This window comes from Cajanus cajan, chromosome 3 (assembly GCF_000230855.2).
Source record: "Cajanus cajan strain Asha chromosome 3, NIPB_CcT2T_4, whole genome shotgun sequence".
In the NCBI taxonomy this organism is placed as follows: Eukaryota; Viridiplantae; Streptophyta; class Magnoliopsida; order Fabales; family Fabaceae; genus Cajanus; species Cajanus cajan.
In genome coordinates, this window is record NC_138519.1 from 37,467,724 (window position 1) to 37,495,095 (window position 27,372).

Sequence of the window (27,372 nt, forward strand, 5' to 3'; positions counted from 1 at the left end):
GCCAACATCAGACAGGAAAAGAAGGAATCCTTAAGGTCATTTATGGATCGTTTTAACAAAATCGCAATGGAGATAAAAAACCTGAACCCAGCTGTCGCAATGGATAGGTTGAACACAGCGTTGAAACTCGGACCTTTTGTAGATAGTTTATGCAAAAAACCTCCGTTGGATATGAATAACTTGAGGAGAAGGGCTGAAAAATACATGAAAATGGAGGAATTAATTGAATCAAGAAATCAAGCTAGAGCCGAGGCTATGCCAATTGAGAAGCAAGAAAGAATCTAAGGGAAGGAAAGCTCTCGGCCAATTGAGATGGACCATACAGAATTAATCAAAACATGCGAGCATACAAGCTAGAAGAATTAAATGGAAAGTTAATGCCAAGAACATGGAATACAACACATTTGAAAGTGTATTACAGATGAAAAACATTGTAATTCGGTGTACTCTTTTCCTTGCTTAGCTTTTTATCCCTAAAAGAACGTGAAAGGGTTTTTGCTAAGCAATGTTTTTAACGAGATACCCCAGTGAATAATAATACAAGAAATATTTTCAGGTTTAACGAGCTCCTAGACTCAAGACCTCGGCCAAGGACACACTCGGTCGAGCGTGAAAAACAACTCAAGACCTCGGCCGAGGACACACTCGGTCGAGCGTGAAAAACAACTCAAGACCTCGGACGAGGATACACTCGGTCGAGCGTGAAAAACGAATCAAGACCTTGACCGAGGACACACTCGGTCGAGCGTGAAAAACGAATCAAGACCTCGGCCGAGCACACACTCGATCGAGCGCGAAAAACGAATCAAGACCTCGACCGAGCACACACTCGGTCGAGCGCGAAAAACAAATCAAGACCTCGGCCAAGGACATACTCGGTCGAGCGTGAAAATACAACTCAAAATCTCGGCCAAGAATACACTCAGTCGAACGTGAAAAATAACTCAAGTCCTCGGCCGAAAACTTACTTAACTAAGCACATAAAAATAACTCGAGACCCTCGGCCGAAGACACACTCGGCCGAGTGTGGAAACAACAAAACCCTAGCCGAGGGCACAACTGATAAAGTATGAATTCAAGCGTTTAACACCCCTCGGCCTAAGGCCTTTATCTTGAAAAGACAACAAAACCCTAGCCGAGGGCACAACCGATAAAGTATGAATTCAAACGTTTAACACCCCCTCGGCCTAAGGCCTTTATCTTGAAAAGACCTCTCGGCCTATGAGTTTGTAAAACCCCTCGGCCTAGTACAGTTATTTTAAAAGCCCATCGGTTTCAAATCAATCAATTTTCGAGGCTATTATATCCCGACACTTCGGCATAAAGCTTTCGGACAAAACCTTTTGAATATACTAAAGACCCTTCGGCCATGAAACTCTAAAATTCCATGGCATAAAAACCGTACAGATAAGCTTCACATATTAAATAGCCCTCGGCCAAATAAAAATTGAAAGCTTTGTTTTATATATTAACGGTTCACGGCCAAAAAATTGCCAGGCGTAAATGTTTATAACCCCTCGGCCAAAAACTTTTCAAGTTATTTGTGATATTAAAAAGTCCACGGTCGAAAAACCTTAGCAAAAGCTAGGCTTCAGATTAAAAGTCCTCGGTTTTATTGAAAACGATGTGATTCAAAAGCGAGGTGTTGAAGCTCCTTTAGCCAAAATTTGTCAAGGCCAAAAGCTTACAACCCCTCGGTTAAAAACTTACCAAGTACCCTTGTAATAATTATGACTCCTCGGCCAAAGAAAAACTCCTAAAAACTGTTTTTATACATTATTAAAAGGAGTTAAAAAGAATTAAAAATTGCTTGATTTATGCCCTCGGTCAAAGGAGTTAAAAAGAATCAAAAATTGCTTGATTTATGCCCTCGGTCAAAGGAATTAAAAAGAATAAAAAATTACTTGATTTATGCCCTCGGTCAAAGGAGTTAAAAAGAATCTTTTAAAAGACAAAGGCAAGGATCCTACTCAGCTCTTAGTTAAAAGAAATCTTATTAAGGAAACTGTTTTGGTCTTCGGCCAAACGTTTAAAAGCGAGAAATCTCACATATAAAAGATTCCTTGGTGAAAAAGTTTTGAAAGCCAAAGTTTTATATACATAAATATGGTAGTCCTCGGCCAAGTATAATTGAAAGAAGCAGCCTAATTGAAAGACGACAATATCAGAGAAAGCAGCAGAAAAGATCCGCAAACATTTATTTTTAGGATTTCTCCATTTTTTAATATTTATCAAAAAGCCTTGAAATCCTGGGGGCATGTATACCGGATAATGGTATGAATATTAGGGAAAACACCTTAGAAGAATCTATAACTCCTTGCGATCACATTGAAGACTTCTCGTATCATTAATGGATCCTCTTATGGGCCTGCATATGGGCCTGGCCCATCAAGGTTAGTATAAATAAGTATGACCAGTGACAAAGAGAGGTACGTTTTGATAATTACCAATTTGATTAGCATTGATATCTCTGAGACCGAGGACTGACTTAAGCATTGAAGTGCCTTTTGCAGGTACCCCTCTCTTTCCCTAGGATACCTCATGGAAGACGAAGACCCAGCAGGAGTAGCAAAATTATCGGAGTACCCTTGTGCAGGTACAAATAATAATAAAAATATTTTTTTACGTTGATTTGAATCTATATAACAAAGTATTATATGATTTTCAAATTTTAAAAAATATTATAGATTTGATCTATATATTAACAACTTATAATTCAATAGTTGGATCATTAAATTTTAATGTAGAATACGAGTTATTGTATAGATACCTCCTCTCCCTCTCTTTCTCTCTCTCTCTCTCTATATATATATATATTCACATATTATTTTTTTTCTTATATTTTTTTTATCTCTCCACCTTAATAAGATAATTGTCATGTTATTATATTTCAATTTTTATGTTCATTTGATAAATTTGAAATAAAGGAAAATGACACTTACCCATGATTTAAACATAAAACAAATATATATTTTTTTATATTAAATTTATATAATTATATAATCTTTTAAAATAATATAAAATTTTAAAAATATAAATTTATCTTACTAACTAAAAATTAATTTATCATTAATAAAAAAAATAACTAAACTTTCATGCATCACATCGATAAATTGACTAATATATCATAATTTTACATTGTAAAAAATTTACACTAAAAATTAAACCTCATTAAATATTATACTTTCTAGAAAAATCATCTTATTTTTAATTCTTTATTTATTAACATTTTATGTGCTTGAATGTATTTTTAATTCTTTTAAATTTAGAGTAAATTGAATTTTGATCTCTCAAACTTAAAATTAATTATTTGAATTATATAATATAATTTTTTTTTGTTTTAATCCCTTAAATCACATGTAACATATTTGACAATGATAAATTAAAATAATTATAAAATTTAATATAATATTTTTATTAATAAAAATATTAATAAGTGAATTTTGTACCATTATATTTCACAGATTTACAAATAAAATTTATCTATAAGAACTTAAACATTTTTTCTTCAATTTACATAAATTAAAAACACCAATTTTAGGTTCGAAGAACTTAAAATATATTTTGAATTTTTTTTATATTAAACTATTTGCTCCACAAAACAGACCCAATGCCCACCTCCCCTGTACAGGCTATTTAATTTTATCATATAAAAAAAAAAAACGAGCATGTGGCAGAGTGTTGTGGCTCCGTTTCCTTCCTTCCTTTGACTGTTTGAGTTCAAAATCGAAACGTGAAAACTTGAAATGCAGTAACCACTGATTGTTGTGAAAGCATTGTTCGTTAGAAATGGCTTTGCAGTTTCTGAAGCACCCCGTAACCGACCCAACCTTAACTTTTCTTTCTCGGTTACGAAATCCCAAACTTCCATTCACAGGTTCCCTCTCTTTCAAATTTCTCTTTTTTCGTTCAATTCGTGCCTATTTTATTTCGAATAGCCTCTCAGATTGTTATTGAAAAGATAAGGATTAGGCACACTCCGTGTTTTTTATTTTATTTTTGATAAAATTAGGAGAATGAGATGAATTAATTTGTAATGTAGCACTATTTAAAGGGAAACTGAAACTTGAGTGTTTGCAGTTACAATATATGGACAATTAAAAGGGAAGATGGGTCATGAAATGTGTACAATGAAAGTTGGTATATAGCCTTGTTTACGTGCAGGAAGAAATTTTTAAACTACTGAAAAATGATAGATTTTTATTGTTTTAGTAAAGAAACTTTAAAAATTTCCTAAACTTATATTCAAACACGGTAATAGTCTTCTTTTTTATATTGTTATAGATTATTATAACTCAGACGCTTATTTGTTTATGCACACGAGTATTTTGGATGAGGTAATAGATACTAATTGTACATAATTTCGTTGCTGCCATTGTATAAAAAAATCTCCTATTTGTTTATACAAGTTGTGGACAATTTAACTTGCACAACGATTCCCTCTTAATAGTAATAACAATACTACTACTACTACTAATAATAATAGTTTGTAGTGCACTGATACTTTGCCGCTGTTGTTCATGAACTAGCCCTAGTGAGATGGGATGATGCTCGGATTCCAACTTACTTTAGGAGCTATGCTACTGGAAAATCAGAAAAGGTTCTACATGTGAAGAAGTAAGCTTTTGCATCTCGTGCTTCAATTTGATTCTTACTCAGTTTATCTGTTTTTGTGTCATTGATGAGAACAAAGTATTGCGTGACGCCAATGATACTGGTGGTTGCATCATTATGGCATGGTGTTTTTGAGACAGAAAATAAAACATTATTTTTTTAGTTATATATTGGTTTCTAAGGCTTGGCTTATTGTATAATGCACACTTGAAGTAATATAATGTCATTAGCTTGGTTAAAACTATATTTTTTTAATTTTATTTTATTTTATTAGCTTGGTTATTGTTGTAATAATATAATGTCATGGTAGTTGTGCTTTTGGCAAGGATGATGATGTTACCACTCACATTAAGTGATAACGTCACACCCAAGGGCAAGGTACAAAAGGAACCAAGAGGAGTGAGTTAAGTTTGAAGGAAAAATACCCTAGCTTATGTTGAGTTTTGGGTTACTTTTAGTAGTCTATTTTCTCTTCTTTGTAAATATTTTATTTTAACTTTGACCTTGTATTTTTGGTCAAATAGATTAGGAAATTATTTTCTTGTAATTTTCTTTTTAGGGATGTATTTAGTATTTTAGTGGAGTGCAACTAGTATTTGGAAAGGTGTTTATTGTGCTTGTTTGGGTCAAGAGAGAGTGGAGAGTCGTATCTCCATCATGGTGGACGTCCATTATGGTCCGACACACTTTCATTGGTTCAGACATCACCAAAAAGTCACATGTTTCACACACTAGTCACATTTTTTGTATGCTTTCTTCTGCACTCCTTTTCTACTAACACATCTTTCATCACACCTTTTGCTCTAAACATAAGTAGATGTAATTTACCAATATTTATGGTGGGATTAACTTGCTTCTTGTTGAAAATCCTACATTGGTGGTCAAAATGGTATATATCAGTGGAGGGCAACCTTTACTTTACAAGTCTGTTTTGCAATATTGAGTTAGGCCCAAAACAATATTTTAAGATGTATCAAAGCCTATCTTAATGATTGTTGTTGGGCTTATCGGGTTGTTATTGGACCACCCGTAGATGTATAGTTTTGCAAACTTTATGCTCAAAATGTTCAGTTTTCTGCTGTCAGGGGAAATAGTTTATATAAGTGGGGAACGACTCTTATCTTATAAACTGATTTTGTAGTGTTGAGTTAGGTCCAAATTAACATTCTAAGACTTCTTTCTAGTTTCTAGTATTATGCCTTTGGTATCATTGGGATGATCTTTTCGATCACTGTGATACACACACACACACATATATATATATATATTTATTTATTTTTGAATATTGTACTGGTAGAGATGACACTGAACTGTTTTGTATCTATTTGTGCATTTACCTTTTAGGAAAAAACGGCTGGATGAAATATGTCTTGAAAAATATCAGCAATATAGTAGATCTGTCATCCAGTCTTGGATTTTGCAAGGTAACTTATTTTAGTTTTATTTCCTTTGTAGAATGTAGTTGCTCGGTGAAGCAACTCACTTGGTTTATAATAATTAGTTGAGTTTAAATCAAGTGGCATCTAATTTTAGATATAACAGTTATTTTCCTTTGTTTTACATCTCTTCTCTTTCTCCTCTCGTTCTCTCTTCAAGAAGCCCTTTTTTTTTTTCTTTTTTTTTCTTTTTTTTCCGTCAAAGGAATTTATATTGTTGATATAGGAGATTGAACCAATTTCTTTCTTGTTTATGTCGTTCTGTTTATGTCTTCCTTGCTTCTTTCTCCTTTTAATATTTTCTTCTATCATAAATAAATATTTTGATCATAATCGATTCTACAGCCTTGGATCCTTTTTTTTTTGTTGTTGTTAAATAAGCAATGCTAGCTGGTATTAGATTGTGGTAGTAAATAGTAATGGTATCATCTAGTGTGTGGTTTGCACTGAGGTGAAATTTGTAACCTATTCTTCAGCTGTTAGAGAAGGTCAGAGATCATGATTCTGTGTTCTAGCCTCTGGATATATCATATATCCTTTTATAGTTTTATCTAAATGACATCATAGGTTCATACATAATTTGATTTGTATGTTGGCATGTTGTGCCTAAAAGAATAATATTAATTGAACTTCTGCTTGATGAAATTTATCAAATTAGAGTAGAATCAAGTTTGAACCTCTGTTAAAACTTCTGTCAAATATAATGCAACTCATAAATGAAGTACTGCAACTATTATAATTCAAAATCTTTTTTTTTTTCTCTCTCTTTGTTCTATCTATCCTTGACTGTTAATATTCAGAGAGAAGCTAAAGAGAATGATTTAAAGAAACTGTATATTGACTTGTCTTATTGATGCACTGGGCAAAGGTATATAAGGAGAGATACATGGTTTCTATTGTAACAGAATACTTAACAGTAATGTAACAGAACCTAAACAGAAAACTAACTGGACAGAGAAATGATACAGTAAAACAATGCTCACTGTAGGAGACTGCACACCCATTCTAACTGTACTCATATACCTCCCTCAAGATGGAGGAGGCTGCAGCATATCACTGCAAATAGACACTTGCAACTTGTCTCTTAGAAACAGAAAATGAGTGGGAGAGAGCTCTTGTCAAAATATCAGCACATTGTTCTTCAAAGGGGATATGTAAAACCTTCAAGCTTTTGTTGATAACCTTTTCTCAGAGAAAGAAGATATCTAATTCCATATGCTTTGTACAGGAATGAAGAATAGGATTATGGGATAGAACCACAGTGCTCATGTTGCCACAGTAGAGTGTAGGAGATGCTACTTGCACTTTTGAGTTTTGTAAACAAAGTTTAAACCCATAGAACTTCCGGTGCTGTGGAAGCAACACTACGATATTCAGCTTCAATGTTGGACTGGGCTACAACGGTTTGTTTTCGGGATCATCATGATATGAGATTAGGACCAAAAAAGATGCAAGATCCAGTGTTTACCTTCTGTCATCAGGATCAGCAGCCCAATCTGCATCTGCAAATGCAGTTAGCTGTAAAGGAATATTAGGATATGTTGATTGCAGAAGTAAACCATGATTCATAGCACCTTTTAGATAATGTAAAATGCTTTTAATTGCTGTCCAATGAGATTCCAAAAGAGCAGACATAAACTAAGAAATCAAACCTTGTTAACTGAGAATGATAAGTTCAGGATGAGTAATTGTTGTATTTTGTAGTGAGCCCTCTAGTGTTCTGTATATAGTTGGATCAGTGAAGTAGTCACATCCTTGTTTAGATATCTTTAATCCTCCAACCATGGGAGAGGAAATGCATTTAGCTCCTGCCATGCCAACTTTATCAAGTAACTCACGAATGTATTTTGAGCTGCTTTTGCAGTTTTTGGATCAGCATGAGCAATAAGGGCAGTGGGAGCAGGTCAATGATTGTTAGTTTTTTTTTATTTTGATCTAGTGATCATGGAATGAGTGTTTGTGCCTTTGTGGAAGGACATGATGTAGGAACAAGAAAAACAGTGCTAGGAATTTCACTTATGTAGCCAGAATCATTTATAGAATGAAAGGATGAGGATGTGACAGGAGTGAAGAATTTTGAGTATTGGAGTATAGTTTTACTCCTTTATTGTTATTTTCGGTTATTATAGATATTTTCAGTTATTATAGATAATTAGGTTATTTTTCAGTTATTATAGATAATTAGGTTATTATAGACCAATCTCAATTGGCTCTATAAAAACCTGTCTTGTACTCTGTTTTCAGTGGGTTAATGAATTACATTCTTTACCTATTGAAAATCTATTCTTTTCTCTATCTCTCGCCTCCTCTCTCTCTCTCTCACATATAATTCCTTTATGGTATCATAGAGCTTCTTGATCATCTTCTTCTCTCCTCCGTTTCCGCTCGACCAACAACTTCCTATGGCTGAATCTACCTCCACAATGAATTCTTCCCCACCACCACCGCCTCCTCCACCAATTCATGCCAACCCAGTCAACACCGTCCCGCCCAAGAATCCTCCCTCTAACTCCCATCTGTCTCTCACCTTCTCTCACACCATCTCCGAAAAGCTTGACACCAAGAACTATCTTCTTTGGTGTCAACAGGTTGAACCCGTCATCAAGGGTCACCGTCTTCACCATTATCTTGTCAACCCCCAAATTCCTCAAAAATTGCAACCCTTGCTGACCGAGATGCTGGTCGCATCTCTGAATCCTATCTTGCCTGGGAACAGCAAGATCAATTACTACTCTCTTGGTTACAGTCCTCCATGTCTAAAGACATGCTTACACGAGTTATCGGTTGCAAGTCCTCCTTCCAGCTTTGGGACAAAATTCACTCATACTTCCACTCCCATATGAATGCCAAAGCCCGCCAATTGCGCAATGAACTTCGTAGTACCACCCTCGAAAATCTGTCAATCTCTGAATATGTGCTTCGAATTCAAACCCTAGTTGATGCCCTCACAGCCATAGGCGACTCTGTTTCTCCAAAGGAACACCTTGATATAATTCTTGAAGGTCTTCCCGAAGAATACGAATCCACCGTGTCTCTCATCAGTAGCCGTTTTGACCTTCTAACCATAGATGAAGTCGAGACCTTGCTCCTTGGCCATGAATCTCGTCTTGACAAATTCAAGAAGAAAGCCGCTGCCTCCATTAATGTCACCACTGCCACCACTGAACCCAACCCGCCTGTCACGAACCCACAAGCACACCTTGCCCATCAAGACAATCAATCTGGCTTTTCTCATCGTCGAGGGGGTCGTACCAATTCTCGTGGTGGCCGTTTCTCCAATCGGGCAGGACGTGGTTGAGGTAGATTCGCTGGGTACCAATGTCAAGTCTGCCACAGGTATGGACATGTTGCCTCTGCCTGCTATTATCGTTTTGATGAAACCTATGTCCCATCCTCACCCCTTGAAGCACCCGCGTACCACTCCATCAACCAACATACAAACCCAGGCGCGTGGTACAACAATCAACCTGCTTCGTCTTCTCCTCATCAGAATGGAATTCTTGGACCTAGACCTCAATTTACTCCTCAAGTCCAATTCACCTCCACCCAGGCGCAACCTCAAGCCATGATTGCATCATCCTCTTCTTCAACCAACAATTGGTATCCGGATTCTGGGGCATCAAATCATGTTACCAATGTTTCTCAAAATATTCATCAATTCACTCCTTTTGAAGGACCTGATCAAATCCATGTTGGCAATGGACAAGGGCTTCACATTAACTCCACAGGTGTTACCACCTTTCATTCTCCAATCAACCCAAGTTTCAATTCGCTCTAAACAATCTTCTATTTGTGCCCTCCATCACAAAAAATCTAATCAGTGTTAGTCAATTCTCCAAGGATAATTCTGTATATTTTGAATTTCACCCCCACATTTGCTTGGTCAAATCACAAGACACTAAAGAAGTTCTTCTCCAAGGCTCGGTTGGTCCTGATGGCCTGTACAAGTTTCCTGCACTCCTTCCTACTCCCAGTACGCAATCTGTCCAGCAGGTGCAACCGGCCAGAACCTTTTCTGTCAATACTGCAGCAACAAGCTCTGTTTCCTTTGCCACTTGGCACTCTAGATTAGGACATCCTAATGTTGATGTAATGAAACATGTTTCCCGGAACTTCAACATTCAACTTGTGAACAATAATAAATCAAATTTCTGCACTCCTTGTTGTCTTGGTAAATCCCACAGATTACCTTCCAATCTGTCTAGAACTATTTACAGTACACCCTTTGATTTAGTATACAGCGATTTGTGGGGACCTGCTCCGGTTACGTCAACCTGTGGATATCAATACTATGTCACTTTTGTCGATGCTCACACACGCTTTACGTGGATCTATCTTCTCAAATCTAAAGCTCAAACCTTTAACGTTTTCAAACAGTTTCACGCTATGGTTAACAATCAATATCACCACCCAATCAAAGCATTGCAAACTGATTGGGGTGGTGAGTATCGTTCCTTCACTAATTATTTGAATGAAGATAAGAATTGAGAAGAGACAAAACTGGAACAAATGGAACATAGTAGTCGGTCCCAGATAGTGGAGCGGAGCGGCTGACACCAAAAGTGGAATAGCAGGATTGCGGATAGTGGGATGACCGCTATTTAATTATTATATTTATATTTATTACATAATTAATAATATATATATATATGCTAAAAAAACAGAAAAATAACTCTAAATTCATGCATTAATAATAAAAGTTCATAATTCTCAAACAAAGCATAACATAAAATGTCTAGAAAACAAAATGTCAAGTTCTTCCTCTATTTCAAATTCATCACTTCCACTATTAGAATTATATTCTTCTTCTACTTCATTATCATCTAAATCTTCTATTACTTCCATCACTTTTTTAACTTTTTCTTTCCTGGATGTAGATGCAATTCTTGTTGCCTTGTTCACCTGTGTTTGTCTCCTAGTATATTCTAAAGGTTCACCAGTCCCAGTTGCCTTGGCAACATTTGTCCAAGTCAAAACATCATCATCAAAACCAACTTATCTTCAATATCACCATCTTCATCCAAATCTCCTCCCAACATCCATTCATTGTTATCATCAACATCATTTAAAACAATAGGATCAATTACATCCCGACACTCGAAGCATTCTTGAAGAGCTTGATTATATTTAATAAAAACCAAGTCTTGAAGCTTTTAGTGCTCAACTTACTTCACTTATTTGAGTGAATATATAATAATTTAAAAATATGAAGATTAGTTAAATTTCCATTTTCAATGGTAAACACAAATTTAAATTGTTCATTTCAATTGCACATAAATACATTGTAATTAACTTACATTCTCAAAGGTACCCCAATTACGCTCACAACCAAATGAGCTACAAGTCAAGCTTAGTACCTTAATGGCAGGATTTTGCAATTGTGGTGCATGTTTTCCATACATCTTCCACCGTTAAGTTGTAATGCATGTCATATACAATGCATTAACAATTTAATAATATTATTTAAATAAATTTGTAAGCGGAGTTGAAACTTACAAACTTTATCACTTACTAGGAGTCATTTTAACCCTTTCCCTTACTGTTGCAGAAAGGTCAAATCTACCTCCCGCCCTTTTATATATTAGTAATTGAGTGTGAATGTTGTCTACTATGTCATCATTTTCACTAAGCCTATCAATACATTTGAAGAGGCCATCCACCACTTCATCATCAATTCTTGAATTTCTATAAAAAAAACTCAGGATTTAGATAATACCCTGCTGCATGCAAAGGATGATAAAGCTGACAGTCTCATCTTCTATCAATAATTGTAAATATATCCTTATATTTTTCTTCATTGTGACCGAAAGAGAGTTGAATTGTCTCTTTGGCCCTTTTCATATCTTCATAAATATAACGCATTGTCGATTTTTTTTCATTATTCACCAACCTCAGCACACATACAATAGGTCCCATAGCCTTTAAAGTATAGGCAATATCACTCCAAAAGGAAGGCATAAGAACTACATTCATTGCTTTCTTTCCCTTAGCTTCTCTGACTCCCTTTGATTGCAATCACTCATCGGAAGTAAACATTCTTCTAAGATTGACCTTTTGCTTATGCAATCGTTGCAAAGTGAAAAAAGTGGTAGCAAATCTTGTAACTCCATGTCTCACCAATTCAGTCTTGTTTGTATACTTCCTCATGATGTTCAAGGTCAATGAATGATTGTAAATATAACCCATAAGCTTGTTGTCCCTTTATATTACCCTTTTAATTTTAGGGATCTTTCCAATATCTTCTAGCATCAAGTCAAGGCAATGAGTAACACATGAAATCCAAAATAAATGTGGCCTCACAGTTTTAAAATTTTACCTAAAAAGATTAATAACAAAATTAAAATAATAAGTTATAACTTATAATCTTATGAGTATAAAATTAAAAACTTCATTGAGGAATAACAATGATTGATGCTTACATGCCATAACATAATTGCTTTCATTATCTGTCACCACTTGAATAACATTTTTTTCTACAATTTCTTTAACAAAATTATTTAAAAGCTCAAACATCTTATCACCAATCTTGGTATACTCAGAAGCATCCACACTCTTCACAAACATTGTTTCCAATGAACAATTTGCCAAAATGTTAATCAAAGTTTTATTTTTCCTATCAGTCCAACTATCAGACATGATTGAAGAGAAGAGATTAAAAATTAAAATATGGGTGCTCAATTATAACGAATGGTTGAACTGATAGGAAAAATAGAACTTTGATTAACTTTTTGGTAAATTGTTCATTAAGAACAATGTTTGTGAAGAGTGTGGATGCTTCTGAGTATACCAAGAATGGTGAGAAGGTATTTGAGTTTTTGAATAATTTTATTGAGGAAATTGGAGAAAAAAATGTTATTCAAGTGGTGACAGATAATAGAAGCAATTATGTTACGAAAGGTAAGCATCAATTATTGTTGTTCCTCAATGAAGTTTTTAATTTTATACTCATAAGATTATGAGTTATAACTTATTGTTTTAATTATTTTGTTATTGATCTTTTTAGATAAAATTTTACAAACTGAGGCCACATTTATTTTTGACTTCATGTGTTGCTCATTGCCTTGACTTGATGCTAGAAGATATCGGAAAGATCCATAAAGTTAAAAGGGTAATACAAAGAAACATCAAGCTTGTGGGTTATATTTACAATCATTCCTTGACCGTGAACATTATGAGGATATATACAAACAAGACTTAACTGGTGAGGCATGGAGTTACAAGATTTGCTACCACTTTCCTCACTTTGCAACAATTGCATAAACAAAAGTCAATCTTAGAAGAATGTTTACTTCTGATGAGTGGTTGCAATCAAAGGGAACCAAAGAAGCTAAGGGAAAGAAAACAACGAATGTTGTTCTTATGCCATCCTTTTGGAGTGATGTTGTCTATACTTTAAAGGCTATGAGGCCTATTGTACGTGTGTTGATGTTGGTGGATAATGAAAAAAAACGGCAATGGTTTACATTTATAAAGCTATGGAAAGGGCCAAAGAAATAATTCAATTCTCTTTCGATCGCAATGAAGAAAAAATATAAGAATATATTTGCAATTATTAATAGAAGATGGGATTGCCAACTTCATCATCCTTTGTATGCAGTGAGATATTATCTAAAGCTTGAGTTTTTATTTATTTATAGAAATTCAAGAATTGATGATGAAGTGGTGGATGACCTCTTCAAATGTATTAATAGGCTTAGTGAAAATGATGATATTGTAGACAACATTCACACTTAATTGCTAATATATAAAACAGCGGGAGGCAGGTTTGACCTTCTTGCAGCAATGAGGGCAAGGGTTAGAATGAATGACTTCTAGTAAGTGAGAAAGTTCCTAAGCTTCAAATTCGTTTACAAATTTATTTCAATAATATTATTAATACATTGTATATGACATGCATTACAGCTGAGTGGTGGAAGATGTATGGAGGACATACACCACTCTTGCAAAAACTTGTCATTAAGATACTAAGCTTGACTTGTAGCTCATCTGGTTGTGAGCATAATTGGGACACCTTTGAGCATGTAAGTTAATGACTTAATGTATTTATGTGCAGTTGAAATGAACAATTTAAATTTGAGTTTACCATTGAAAATGGAAACCTAACTAACCATATTTTTAAATTATTATAGATTCACTCAAAAAAGTGAAGTAAGCTTGAGCACCAAAAGCTTTAAGACTTGGTTTTTATTAAATATAATCAAACGCTTCGAGTGTCGGGATGTAATTGATCCTATTATTTTAAATGATGTTGATGATAACAATGAATGGATGTTGGGAGGAGATTTGGATGAAGATGGTGATATCGAAGATGAGTTGGTTTTTGATGATGATGTTTTGACTTGCACAGATGTTGCCAAGGCAACTGGGGCTGGTGAACCTTTGGAAATACTAGGAGACAAACACAAGTGAACAAGGCAACAACAATTGCATCTACATCCAGGAAAGAAAAAGGAAAAAAGTGATGGAAGTAATAGAAGATTTAGATGATGATAAAGTAGAAGACGAATATAATTCTAATAGTGGGAGTGATGAATTTGAAAGAGATGAAGATTTTAATCTTGACAAGGAAGAAGATTGAACTTCAATGTTTACTTGTTTAGTTACTTAGAGCTTGACATTTTGTTTTCTAGATATTTTATGTTATGCTTTGTTTGAGAACTATGAACTTTTATTATTAATGCATGAATTTAGAATTATTTTTCCTATTTTTTTAGCTTTTATATATATTATTAATTATTTAATAAATATAAATATAATATTTAAATAACGGTCATCTCGCTATTTGCAATCCCTCTATCCGACTTTTGGGGTCGGCCGCTCCGCTCCGCTATCCTAGATTGACTACCATGGTATTAGTAAAGGAAAACAGGCACACCTAAAGGTTTTCAGGAAGGTGTAATCAGGTTGAAAAGTTTGGTGTAAGGTAGAGCAAATCGAAGAGATGATGTCGGTGGTCTGTTTATGAGGTGTGTGGCTGTGAGAAAAACATGGTACCTAAATTTTAAAGGTAGGGAAGCATGGGCTTGAAGAGTAAGGCTGGTGTCCACTATGATGATGTTTTCTTTAAATGACCCCATTTTGGTGGTGGTTATGTTGACAAATGAGTTTGTAAAGTATGCCAAATTGTTTAAGAGAAATGGAGAAAGAGCAAAATTCGCCACCCTAGTCAGTTTGTATAGCTTTTATCCTGGAGTTGAATTGTAATTTCACCATTTCCTTGAACTGTAAAAATGCTGTTCGGGCTTCAGATTTGGATTTCAACAAAAACATCCAAGTATATCTAGAGAAGGCATCCTTAAATGTAATATAGTAATTGAATCCTCCAAAGGAAACAAAAGGGGTTGGCCTCCAAAGATCACTGTAAATTAACTCCAATGGATTAGAGTAAACCATTAAAGATTCAATAGATGGTAAACAATGAGATTTGCCAAGACAACATGAAGAACAAAAATCCAAGTCAGTTTTATTAATTTTTGGAACATTACATTGTTGTAAAACAATACAAAGGGTATCCTTACTTGGATGACCAAGTCTACAATGCCAAGTATTGACAGAAACATTTGAACTAGAAACATTGTTTACTCTAGGATTTATAGAAAAACTAGACTACTTTGTTCAAGATGAGGTGTAGATGGGAGAATTTGTAGCGACCATAAGAACGTCATTGGTAACCTGAGATTTGACAAGACATACATGAGGATGAAACTCAAAGAAAACATCATTGTCTAGTGAATTTACTTACATTGACAAGATTTTTAGTAATTTGAGGAACAAGCCAAAGATTATGAAAAACAAGATTGACATTAGAATTAACAGAAGTAGACCAAGAGGAACTTGCAGATGAAATCGATAGACCTTGCCCATTGCCTAAAAGAATTTGATCTGGTCCTTCATAAGGAACCTATTGTTGTATATTGTTTTGCTCAGGGGTTACATGATGTGTGGTGCCAGAATCAAGATACCACCCTTGTGAGTAATTAATGCTGGAGTTTGTGACAAAAGCCTATGGAGCGGTTTGATACTGATTGGGTAAAGGAGGACCAGGAGTTCAATTGTGTTGTTGAAAGCCATTGTTATTATTACAACTACCAACTTGAGTGTAATTTGGAACATAATTTGGATTTTAGCTATCATAACAACTGGATGCATCATGTCCATATTTGTTACAAACTTAGCATTGTACAAAGGCATAGACTTGGAATTGTACAGAGGCATATCGTCCTCCTCTGTTGTAACCTCGACCTCGGCCTCCTTTACCTCTACCTCTACCATTTCTACCACCTTGGTGATTGTTAAACTGAGGAGTAGCAGAGTACAATTGTGTATTCTGGGCAAGATTTGCCTGAGCCTGTCCAATATAATTACTGGTGCTGTTCTTGGCAGTGGAATGAGAAAGATTGACACTACCAGAATTATTTACTGCATTTTAACTATTTTTCAAGTTTGACTTCTTGAGCCAGAAGAAGTGCTTCTAATTCATCAAAGATCAAAAGGGTCAAATGACTGTTAACAAGATTAATGAGAATCATACTCTTTGGGTAACCTTTCGACAATAACGTCAATCTGTTCTTGAGAGGAGACAAGGTCATCACTCATCAATAGAACAAAGGGCATTGACAATTTCTTTGATTCTGAAGATGAATTCAAAGATGGAGCAATCTCCTTTCTTGGTATTCTGTAACTCTGTTCTAAGCATCTTGATCTTGCACGTCTGTGCATTAAAGTGGCTGTGTAATGGATGCAATCTATGAGACAGGTTAAGATTGGTACAATGATGGACGATTGTAGCCAAGAAAGTAAGAGAGTCTTGCTACTCCCATTTTGCATACACTAGATTCAATTTTCCTGCTTCTCGATCTGCTTTGGTGAGAAATCTTGATTGAATTGAAGGATTAACAAGAAATTCGTGAAGTTGATGTCCCTTGATGATGGGCTCAATTTGCTGTTTCCAGAGAAAATTTTTTTTTTCTGAGTTTTTCAGAGATCGCAAGAGAAAAGGCATTGGGTGCTGTAGTGGGTGAACTGGTGGGTGTTGTAGCGGGTGGCGGGGAAGAATTGTCACCAGAAACCATGGTAGATTTTTAAGCTCTTTATAGCATGTTAATATTCAGAGAGAAGCTAAAGACTGATTGAAAGAAACTGTATATTGACTTGTCTTATTGATGCACTGAGCAAAGGTATATAAAGGAGAGATACAAGGGTTCTGTTGTAACAAAATACTCAACAGTAATGTAACAGAACCTAAACAAAAAACTAACTGAATATAGATACAGCAGCGCTAACTGTAGGAGCCTGCACACCTATTATAACAATACTCTAATATCAACTCAATACACTCAAATGTGTGTGAATGTTTATGTTCATTTCGGCAATTAAGAATAATTTGTCATCTATACTCTCTTTATGCTTCTTCTATGTAAGATACACTATCAAAAAATACTGATAACATATTGGATGCAGGCAAAGTATATGTCAACGGGAAGGTGATAAATAAAGCTGGTACCCCCGTGCCTGATAAAGCTGTTGTGGAGATAGTGGCTGATGTTCCCAAATATGTATGTAGGTGAAGCCATCAAGCTCTGCCTGCTATAAATAATTTCCCATCTGCAACTTTTGGTGAAACCTTATTGTGTTTTGTTTTCTTACATCAACACAGAGCTGGACATAAGTTGGAAGCTGCCATTGAACAGCTTGGTGTTGATGTAACCGGTAAAGTAGCTCTTGATTCTGGGCTATCAACTGGGGGATTTACTGACTGCTTACTTCAGTATGGTGCATCACATGTTTATGGAGTTGACGTAGGTTATGGGCAGGTAACTTCTCACATAATTCACTGTTTTTTAAGTTACATTGGATATGTAATACTGATAATGGAGAGAGCAGGTCCATCAACACCATGCACACGTCTTTTTGTTGATTTTGACATTGTTATTAGTTATGCCTTGGAATAGGTCAATGGTGATTGTGTCTTTAGGTTATTACTTTCAAATACTAATGATGAATGTCAAAAGTTTCAAGTCTTTTTGAGTTTTGAGCATGCATTATGTATGTATTATGAATTGTTTTCATTGTATCCGCTATTTTTGGCATAGTGGCCTTCTGCTACACCGCCACTGTTTTGGGGTTGGTTGCTCTGCACTAGTGCACTGTGGTCTAGGATTAAGTATTTTGCATAGTCTACATAGACCTTAATCTGGTTTCTGGCTTTCTGTAGAATAGTAAACATATGTGTACATTTCAGAGCTATCAGATGATTCTGGCTGCAATCTTTTTCTTGTCTTAATATGTATGTATATATTCCTTTGCATTGAACAGGACGACTTATTATATGAGCACTTATTGTTGATGAAAAATTTATAATGTGCTCAGTTCAATTTTGATGGAGTGTGGAGTGTATTGGTGGGACCATATACCTCATTATTTTAGCCATAAATATCTTCCACCACACCAGTTAGGACTTAGGACTATCCTCTTTTTTTTTTTTCCCGCAAACCAAACGCTTCATTTCTTATAGTTGCAAATAAAATTTAAATTTATGTTCATCTGTTAAATGACATTATGATGCATAAATATATCAATTATTTTATGACTAAAAGTATTGTTTTCTTCAAATTTTAAGGGTAAGGGGAGGAAGAGTTGTTGCTATAGGTTTGCTGCTTCATAAGAATGTAGGTTTGAGTCTAATTCAAACTTACAAAATTGACTTGTAAGGTGAAAATTGTTTTCTACTTATATATACTATGATGATCATTTCACTAGTTGATTTGAGATTTTCAACATATCCCCCATCACGCAGAGGTCTTGATATCTCGAGCGCGAAGTTTGTAAGGTTGAACATTTACGAGTGATCTCATAGTGGGTGGCTTAATAAGTTCATCAATACTCGATAGGATAGAGTTTGATATCATTTTAAGAATGCGGATTTGAGTCAAACTTAACCATACAAAATCTATTGGTAAGGTGAGCATTACTCCCTACTGATATTTATGATAATCTATATCTATAATCTATAACAGTAGATAAAGAGAATACCAAGTTTTGGTTTTCACTTTTCTTAAGATTCATTTACCTTTAACAAATATATCTATATTCATTTAAAATATTTTATGTTATCCTTATTTGTCATTCTAGCCAAAAGCTCTCCTTTAGTAACTGTGCATTCTCTTCCTTAGTAACAACCAGTGTTGAATAACTATCTTCTTTCAATAAATAAAACCACTATTATCTCTTTTAGCAACTTTTGTTATTTATTTATTTATTTTTTTAAATTGTGCCTCTTTTCATCTAGTACACTATTATGGCCATTTCACTAGTTGATGTAGGATTTCCAACACTTCCGAACCTATATGGTCTTTTCACTCTTCTGGGTAAAACTTACAAGGTTATTTTTTTTTATTGAAATGTAATTTGCTAGATGTTATTTTTGCATAAAATAAAGCACTAACATTTTCTTTTCCTATATGGGCAGTATTGGACATGTACTCTGGAATTTTATTTGTGAGGAACTTTTCTATTTGAATATTTAAAGTAAAATCTTTGAATTTAATAATTTGAAAAGTTTTTGTGCAAATCCAGTAAACTCATTTATATAATTTATCTTATTTTTTAAGTTAACCTAGAATCTACAAATATGGTATTTGTCTTTGGTGTCTGTCTTGTTTAAATTTCCTTTAGATTTTATTCACGTTTCTTAGTTTCCACAACCTTTCCCCAACTACATTACTTCATTGCAAATGCATATCAATCGTGCATAGTGATTCTCTATTGGTAATTATTGTTAACTTAATCAGGTAGCTGACAAAATTCGAAGAGATGAACGTGTATCGGTGATAGAACGCACAAATTTAAGATATCTTGCTGGACTCCCACAAAATGTTGATTTGGTGACTTTAGACCTCTCATTCATCTCTATTCTCTTGGTAAGTTCTGACATCTGGTTAAACATAGTCCTGTACTCCCATTTCAAGGAAAATATTTCAGGTTAAATGAATAGTTTACCATCATGATCTTGTTTCCTTATTCTCTTGATTATTAAGTGGTTAACCAACCTTAGTAAGCAACTGAAGATGGAGAAGGAAAGGAGGCATTTTGAGATGATTTTCACTGAACTAAGAATTAGTTGTATGATTAGCCTTCTTGATCTGCTAAATGTTCTTTTATTCTTTTAATAGGTCATGCCTGCTGTGGTCAATGCCATGAAAGAAAATGCAGCATTAGTGACTTTGGTTAAACCACAATTTGAAGCTCGTAGATCTCAAGTAAGGAATACAAACTCTTTATTATATTATTTTGTTGTTGGTCTTGATATTGTCAACAATAATATACATGTAAACATTCTTTACTTGGCTAATATGATATGGAATCAGTTTAGGTGACTAGGTGAACGAAACTGTAACAAATGCACCTTTGCATTTTCTTCACTCACATTTTCCTCATTTCCTTTCATCTTGATTTATTGTGCATTATTTGGTGAACTTGGCATGCCCAAGTTTGGATCAGTTTCTTAAGATAAATTTTGGGGATTTTGGCAGGAGCAGGGAGGATAATACTATGTAGGTATCTTTGGGACACGTAAATGAATTTGTTTCTCCCTAGATTTTTATTTTATAAGATGGCCTCTCTTTGGTTCTATTAGGGATATCCATTGATATTATTTTTCAAATAAATCTCTTAGATACACACTTTTCAAAACATTACCAATGTGATGTTGAATTGTTTATTTTGCTGGCATTGATTATTTCACACAGAACAGTTTTTCTTCCCAGTAAGTGTCAATAACATAATTCTACCAATAAATCATTGTTCGCAAGTGGGATTTTGGTTCAGGTTTTGTATTAAATAATCATCATTGTTGTTCCAGTCTTCTGGAAAATATGAAGAAATAAAATACTATTTCTAAATTTTGAATTATTTTCTGTTCAGGTAGGAAAAGGAGGGATAGTGAAAGATCCCATTGTTCATCAAGAGGTGCGTAATTTTTGGCTATCTGGTCATATTGTTTGTTCTCAACACTGCTCAAAATCTACTTAGTAGAAATATAACTATTTGAAGACAAGTCTTATGTAGAACTTCATGTGCACAAACACAATGCTTTACATTCTTCCCTTTATTAAATTTTATCCTCTCCTAAAACAAGAGTTCGACCTTTTATGGGACATAGTAGTCTTTACAGAAATATGGCTTATCTATAGTTTTCTGCTTCTGGTGTTTTGAGTGAGGCTCTCGAATTGTTTTGCAAAGCGATTGAAAAACTCTTGGGAGCTAATAGTACCTTCTTCTTTTAGTTGTTTTGCTTTGTATGCTCTTTCGTTTTTCTAGAAGAATTTCATATCCTTTTTTGAATTTTTCATTCTCTTTGTTAAAAAATGTAAAATAAATACACGAACCTTGTTAGGTAAAAAATCAAGCGACCACAATTGGAAAGATGTAATTCTAGGCGAGATCAACTTCTACTTTTTAACTTACCACTCGCATATGGTGATTCGTGTATTCAACTTCTACTTTTTACCTTGTCACATTCTTAATTCTATAAACAGTGAATAAAAAAGGAAAACGGGAAATTTATGAGTGCAGGAGAGCAAGCATCTGAGTAGCTTATTTGCCTCAATTTAAGTACTCATTTGTGTATGCTGAAAAACTTATTTTATTTATATGTAAATAGAATAAGAAGTACCAAAAGAATTCTGATATTAGTAGCGTTGTTTATTTATTGTTGAATTGTTTTAACTCCAATATTAGCTTGTAATTAACACAAGAAAATATGAGTGTTTGATTTCTTCGATTCAGGTCCTTGAGAAGATTATAAAGGGAGTAGAGAGTTTTGGTTTCTGCTGTAAAGGTTGGATAGAGTCTCCTCTGAAAGGTGCTGAGGGTAATACAGAATTCCTTGTTCACTTCAACAGAACCCATGATAAGGTTCCCGAAGATCTGGAGTGAATTATAGAATTTATACTTGATGCATTTTTTTAACCTTTGGAGAAGATTGCCAGTTTGGAAGATGTAATATGCGGATGAGCTGTATTCTTGTATAGTGATGAGTTGTGCCATTGAATGATAGTGGTGAAATTTTGTATGAACCATACATAGAAATGACCAATGATTAGTATGTGACCGGTAATATAAGGATTTTGGTACACTTCTACTAACGAATAATATATGGTTCTTAAGTGAGGAGGGTGTACTTGAGCCTGCACTTTAAAATATAAAGTGTAATAATTATTAATTAGAAAATTAACTGTTGAAATTATAATTAATCTTTAATATATATATATATATATATATATATATATATATATATATATAACATTTTATAAAAAAAAAGAGCAACGTACATGAGATTTGTACATTTATGTCCATTTAATAGTGCACATGGTTAATTATATATATAAATGTGGCTAATAGTGTTATGATTCATCAGGTTCTTGTAATGTTTGATAAAGATTAATTTTATACAAGTGGTCCATCACAAAAAATGGTTAATGTGTATAAATATGGCGAACTGTCTTTAAGGGGTTAATAATGTTATAATGTTATTGACTATTATGCATGATTATCTATATATATTAATTTTATTTTTCAAATTAATTAAAAAAATGAATATAATTGTATCAATTATTAATGTGTGATTAATAGTTTTATGAGATTATTGAAATTTGATTTGTAAGTGACTAATATTTAGGTTATTAAAATATTGGATAATAGTTAACTATCAACTAATTTAACTATATTTAAATGTGATTAACCATGTGTTTAGTGGATACTAGATGGAAAATTCTTACATGAACATTAATCATTACTCTTGATTTTAAAATAAGATAAATAGTGTACTTTAATTCTTTAAAATATATCTCTTCAAATGAGTTCAATCCGAAATATAAACATGATATTTTGAGCAAATGCAATTACTAAAGTTGCATTTGTTAAAATTCCTTATTTGCCTAGTTCTTGGACATGTGTTTTTTTATTAGGTTAACCATGTTTTAGAACCTTTTCTTATCGTAAATACTTAATCCGGTCATCTAATTAAAAATTTGTTATGCGTAAATATTACCAATTTGATTTCTATTATTGATAATCATTTTACACGTTCTTAATTTAGTTCCCATCCATATAATACATTCTTAATTTCATCTCTATGTGCGGAAACTAATTTAATTTAACCAACAATCAACTATTAACAACAAACTCTCACATTCTTGCTACAATACTTGCGGATACTAAGTTGATTGTGGTTGAGTAGCTTGTGTGTTAAATTTATATTTTGACTAAGGACGAACTGAAATGAAAAACCTTTTCATCAGTCGAAAGTGTCATCTTCCGTTAGTTAAGTAACAGTTAAGTGCTCATTGCAAAATAAGATCCAACTGCATGCCTCATTTGCCAGTAAAAGCATGTAGAAGTGTGTATTTTACCATTTATTAAATGCTTGAACAACATTGCTATTTACAAACGACAACCGTAGAAGTAATAGTTAACACTTAGTGATGTGCAGAGACTTTCTCTTTTTCTTCTTTTCCTCCATTTTACTATTGGGTAAGTATGAATAAGCATCTAAGAATCATTAGAAGCTACAGTGTCCAGCATTTCCAAAGGAAGTTTCAGACCAACCACTTGTCCAATGACAGAGAACCAGGAAACCAAATATTGTTCAATAACAGAACCAGTTTTGTTCAAAGATGAATCACCATAGAAGAGGAGCTTCATCCAGTCACTCGTCCCACATGGATGTAATTTGTACCACGGCCTGTTCAAATATGGATGTTCCTACAAGATATAAACACTGAAATCATTTAATGTATAGTAGAGGGGCTATGAACAAAACTGGTGATAAGATCTTGCAGATTAATATAAGATGTAGTTAAAGCTGAAAACATTTTTGCCAACATCCACCCATCTGGAAGTATCCTTTAATTCCCTTGTGTTTCAAGAGCATCTACAGTTTATTTATTTATTTTGCTGAATAAGCAATCTACAGCTTGTAAAAGAAGTTTATGTCTTTTGCATTTGCTGACCAAATTTTATGGTGCTTTACTAATGAAAACTTTAAAGACGTGTCTTATCCCTAGTTTCTACATTTTCCTTCCATATCTATTTATAAAACTCATTAACCAATAAGAAAATAATTACAAGCAAAGGCTAAGGGGACCAAATATTTATATATCTTTTTTGGTATATTTTCAACAGAAGAAATTTTTTTAGTACCATAACCGTGAAAGGTTAAAAGAAAAAAACAAAAGAAAGCATAACCGCGAAAAGTTAAAAGGAAAAAACAAAAGAAAAAGATATGGAAACAAGTGATTTACGTCGTGAGTTATAAATGTCCATTTGGATTCTGATCGTAATTTCGCAGAGTGACCAGGAAGGTCCTTTTCAATTTCATTAAACGGCAAAAGTTGCCCATCTACACAATCAAACAGAATCACAGTGTCAAATTTATAGTGAATTTCCTTTGTTTCAATAAAAAACCTACACATACAATCATATAAGAATGAAAATGTAGATAAATGTGATGGTACAATTCAGCATGCAGAAATATGGAGTTTTTTCACAGCTGATTGATTATATGGACAGAATAATTAAAAAGCCCAATTTTAAAATCATCTGTTTTCAAGAAAGTCAATGCCATGAAACTAGATGATAGAATATAAAACTATACTTTTGTCCGTATAGTTTACTTCCCTCCATTTTTCTAACAAAATATCCTTTACTATCACAACAAAGTTTGAAATCCAACCACAGCCCCAACACCATACTTTCCTCCTCATAGTTCATTTCCCTCCATTTTTTCTAAGTAATTATCTTTTATGACCACAACAAAGTTTCAAATCCAACCACAAGTTCCATTACAATGGCATTGTGGTATAACCTTAAGCAATCGAACCTGACAGACATAAATTGTGCAGGGTTATTGATGTAGACAGCATTTTTATGATCCACATCTATCAACTATAGAATAGGACCACTGGATCATAATAAGTTTCCTAGTAAAACAACCATAAGGTGGTCTTAGTTTCAAAATTGTTTTAATTAAAAGCATTACTATTAACTAATAATTATGCATCCAACAAGATATATATCACACATAAATTCCATAGGTATAAAAGTAAATATACCACTATGGTATGAACGGAAATATAAGACTGGAACTCTATATGAAGGACTGTAGACAATGTGAAAATCATAGTGGTTTACTTCATGCTCTGGGCCTAGTAAAGGGGAAAAAAATAATAAATTGTTAGTAGGGATTAAGGAAGAGTGCTGAAACAGTCAATAACACTAGTAACCAAGTTTATGAAGTGAGATAAACCAAGTTAGATTATGAATATCAACAGGCCATACATACTAAAGTTGCATAATCAAAGGGCTCTTCTCTGTGTGAGATGTTGCTCTCTTCTTTCCATGTCAAGCTACTATTAATCTCTTCCTTCTGTAATAACAATTTCAATTTAGTGACTTACATTAACTACACTATTAAGGATGATGCAGTAAACTAAATTACTGGCAGACCTCACTTGATTGGATATGGCACATGTTCTCCAGTGACAAGTATCCTTCCTCCTGACAGACAAAAACCAAGAAAGCTGCTAAGCATAGAGCAATAATGCAGTGGATTTGGAAATCTAATAACAGAACCCCACCTTATGTGAAGAAGCCAAATGGTGTTTGGGACATGGGATCCAAAGCCATGGAGGAAAGGAAGGATTGAACCTTTTCCACTTCTCGGAAAATGTACGAGCAGAAAGGGAAAAGTCACTTACAGAGAGAGTCCCATCCCATGGGATTATGTCCTCAACAGCAACTTGTAAATCCATACCTATAAAAGGGTATGCTTTCTTATGATCTCATAGACATTAGTTCCATTGATAGAGCGTGTTTGGATATAAGTTACAAGTGCTTTTGAGAGTTTCTCTATTGTAAATAGCTCTTTATTTACAAAAGGGTATGCTTTCTTATGATCTCATAGACATTAGTTCCATTGATAGAGCGTGTTCGGATATAAGTTACAAGTGCTTTTGAGAGTTTCTCTTTTGTAAATAGCTCTTTATTTTCAAAAGAAAAAAAACTTTCAAAAGCTCTTCTAAACTTGTATGCAAAAAAGATTTTAATCTAAGCTGTGGTGTTACCCACAAGGTCATAAGTTTCATCTAGATGAAATTTTAGAAGACATGTAAAATATCATTCATAAGGATATTTTTTATGTTAATTTGAGGAAAATCAAGATTCTCCTTCTGCCGGCTTTCCCTCCACAGAGGTTGCCCCTTTCAGAATGGGAACTTTGCTCAGTTCTCAAACCTAAATGCCTGAATGGCTTCCATCATGCTCCTGCAATCCTGAACTCAGCACCTAACAACCTAACCCCCCCCCCCCCCCCCCCCTGATTCTAACTGTAACTAACTAAACAGTCCCAACCCAATTGTCTAACAAACTCATGTCATGGCAATACAGCATATTTCTGTGTTGCACGATGAACACAATCTTAACAAAAAAAAATTTCTCAAGAAACAAGCATACTCAGAATTTGGATCTTACATAGGCAATCAGAACAGTAAGTATCCTACACATTGATGTCTCAAAACAAGTTGAACAAGCCAGACAAATTACAACACTAATGAATACATCAAGAACAATGAAAAATAAAACATAATTATTGAACAACTCTGTAATTAGATATGATAACTGCATCACTAGTGCAGAATGGTTGCAATTAACTAACATATACCTCTCCAATTGCAAATTCTAGGGTTGAAAGGAACGACGGAGTGTGTGGCGGACGTGTATTATTGGGCAACGATTGTCGGCTCCGCCAATCTATTGGACAAAGGGGACAGTCTTCCATTGTCCATTTCTTTCTCAAAAAGGTCAAACAAGAGTTTTAGAGATAAATTATTTATTTTAAAGGGGAATGTTAATATACTCCCACCTATTTTTTAGTGGGAGTATGTTAGCAATCTATACTAAAATTTTAGGACAAAAAAATTATTTATTTATTTTTATTTAGTTAATTCGTACAAAAAATATTATTGTAATTTACTTTAATTTTAAATGAAAATAAAATATTTTTTCTATTTTATTAATTTCATTCTCTAATTCATTTATTTTTTCTATTAATTAATTTTTATTTGTTTAGAGAGAGGGGGGAGACATCATAAGAGATGAGAGAGAAATGAGTTAAAGAAAGAATTTAATAGGAGAGAGATAAATAAGTTAGAGAAAGAATTTAATAAGAAAGAGAAATAATTAGAGAAGAAATTTAATAGGAGAGAGAAATGACTTAGAGAATGAAATTTTTTTGTGTTATTTTTTTTTTGGTGTTGGAAGTTAA

The 27,372-nt window shown here is 33.9% G+C and overlaps 2 protein-coding genes across 4 annotated transcripts; one reads left to right on the forward strand and one right to left on the reverse strand.

Annotated features, from left to right (window-relative positions):
* The first annotated feature begins 3,631 nt into the window (after positions 1 to 3,631).
* LOC109809942 (bacterial hemolysin-like protein) lies at positions 3,632 to 22,220 on the forward strand. The gene is made up of 9 exons (XM_020373375.3): positions 3,632 to 3,877; positions 4,530 to 4,617; positions 5,959 to 6,038; positions 17,511 to 17,613; positions 17,707 to 17,863; positions 19,841 to 19,969; positions 20,222 to 20,308; positions 20,973 to 21,017; positions 21,837 to 22,220. Exons 1-9 carry the CDS (start codon positions 3,790 to 3,792, stop codon positions 21,984 to 21,986), a joined length of 927 nt encoding a protein of 308 aa, XP_020228964.1. The 5' UTR covers positions 3,632 to 3,789; the 3' UTR covers positions 21,987 to 22,220.
* Positions 22,221 to 23,441: 1,221 nt separating this feature from the next.
* On the reverse strand, positions 23,442 to 26,927 carry ATG10 (autophagocytosis-associated family protein). Of its 3 annotated transcripts, none has more exons than XM_020371233.2 (7): positions 26,770 to 26,927; positions 25,688 to 25,863; positions 25,557 to 25,607; positions 25,389 to 25,476; positions 25,163 to 25,255; positions 24,353 to 24,450; positions 23,442 to 23,813 (listed from the first exon to the last, which is right to left on the reverse strand). In XM_020371233.2, exons 2-7 carry the CDS (start codon positions 25,859 to 25,861, stop codon positions 23,601 to 23,603), a joined length of 717 nt encoding a protein of 238 aa, XP_020226822.1. In that variant the 5' UTR covers positions 25,862 to 25,863; positions 26,770 to 26,927; the 3' UTR covers positions 23,442 to 23,600. The 3 variants fall into 3 exon arrangements, with proteins under 3 accessions (XP_020226822.1, XP_020226823.1, XP_029129512.1); XM_029273679.2 differs by having other exon boundaries at positions 23,546 to 23,829; XM_020371234.2 differs by lacking the exon at positions 25,163 to 25,255.
* Positions 26,928 to 27,372: the final 445 nt, after the last annotated feature.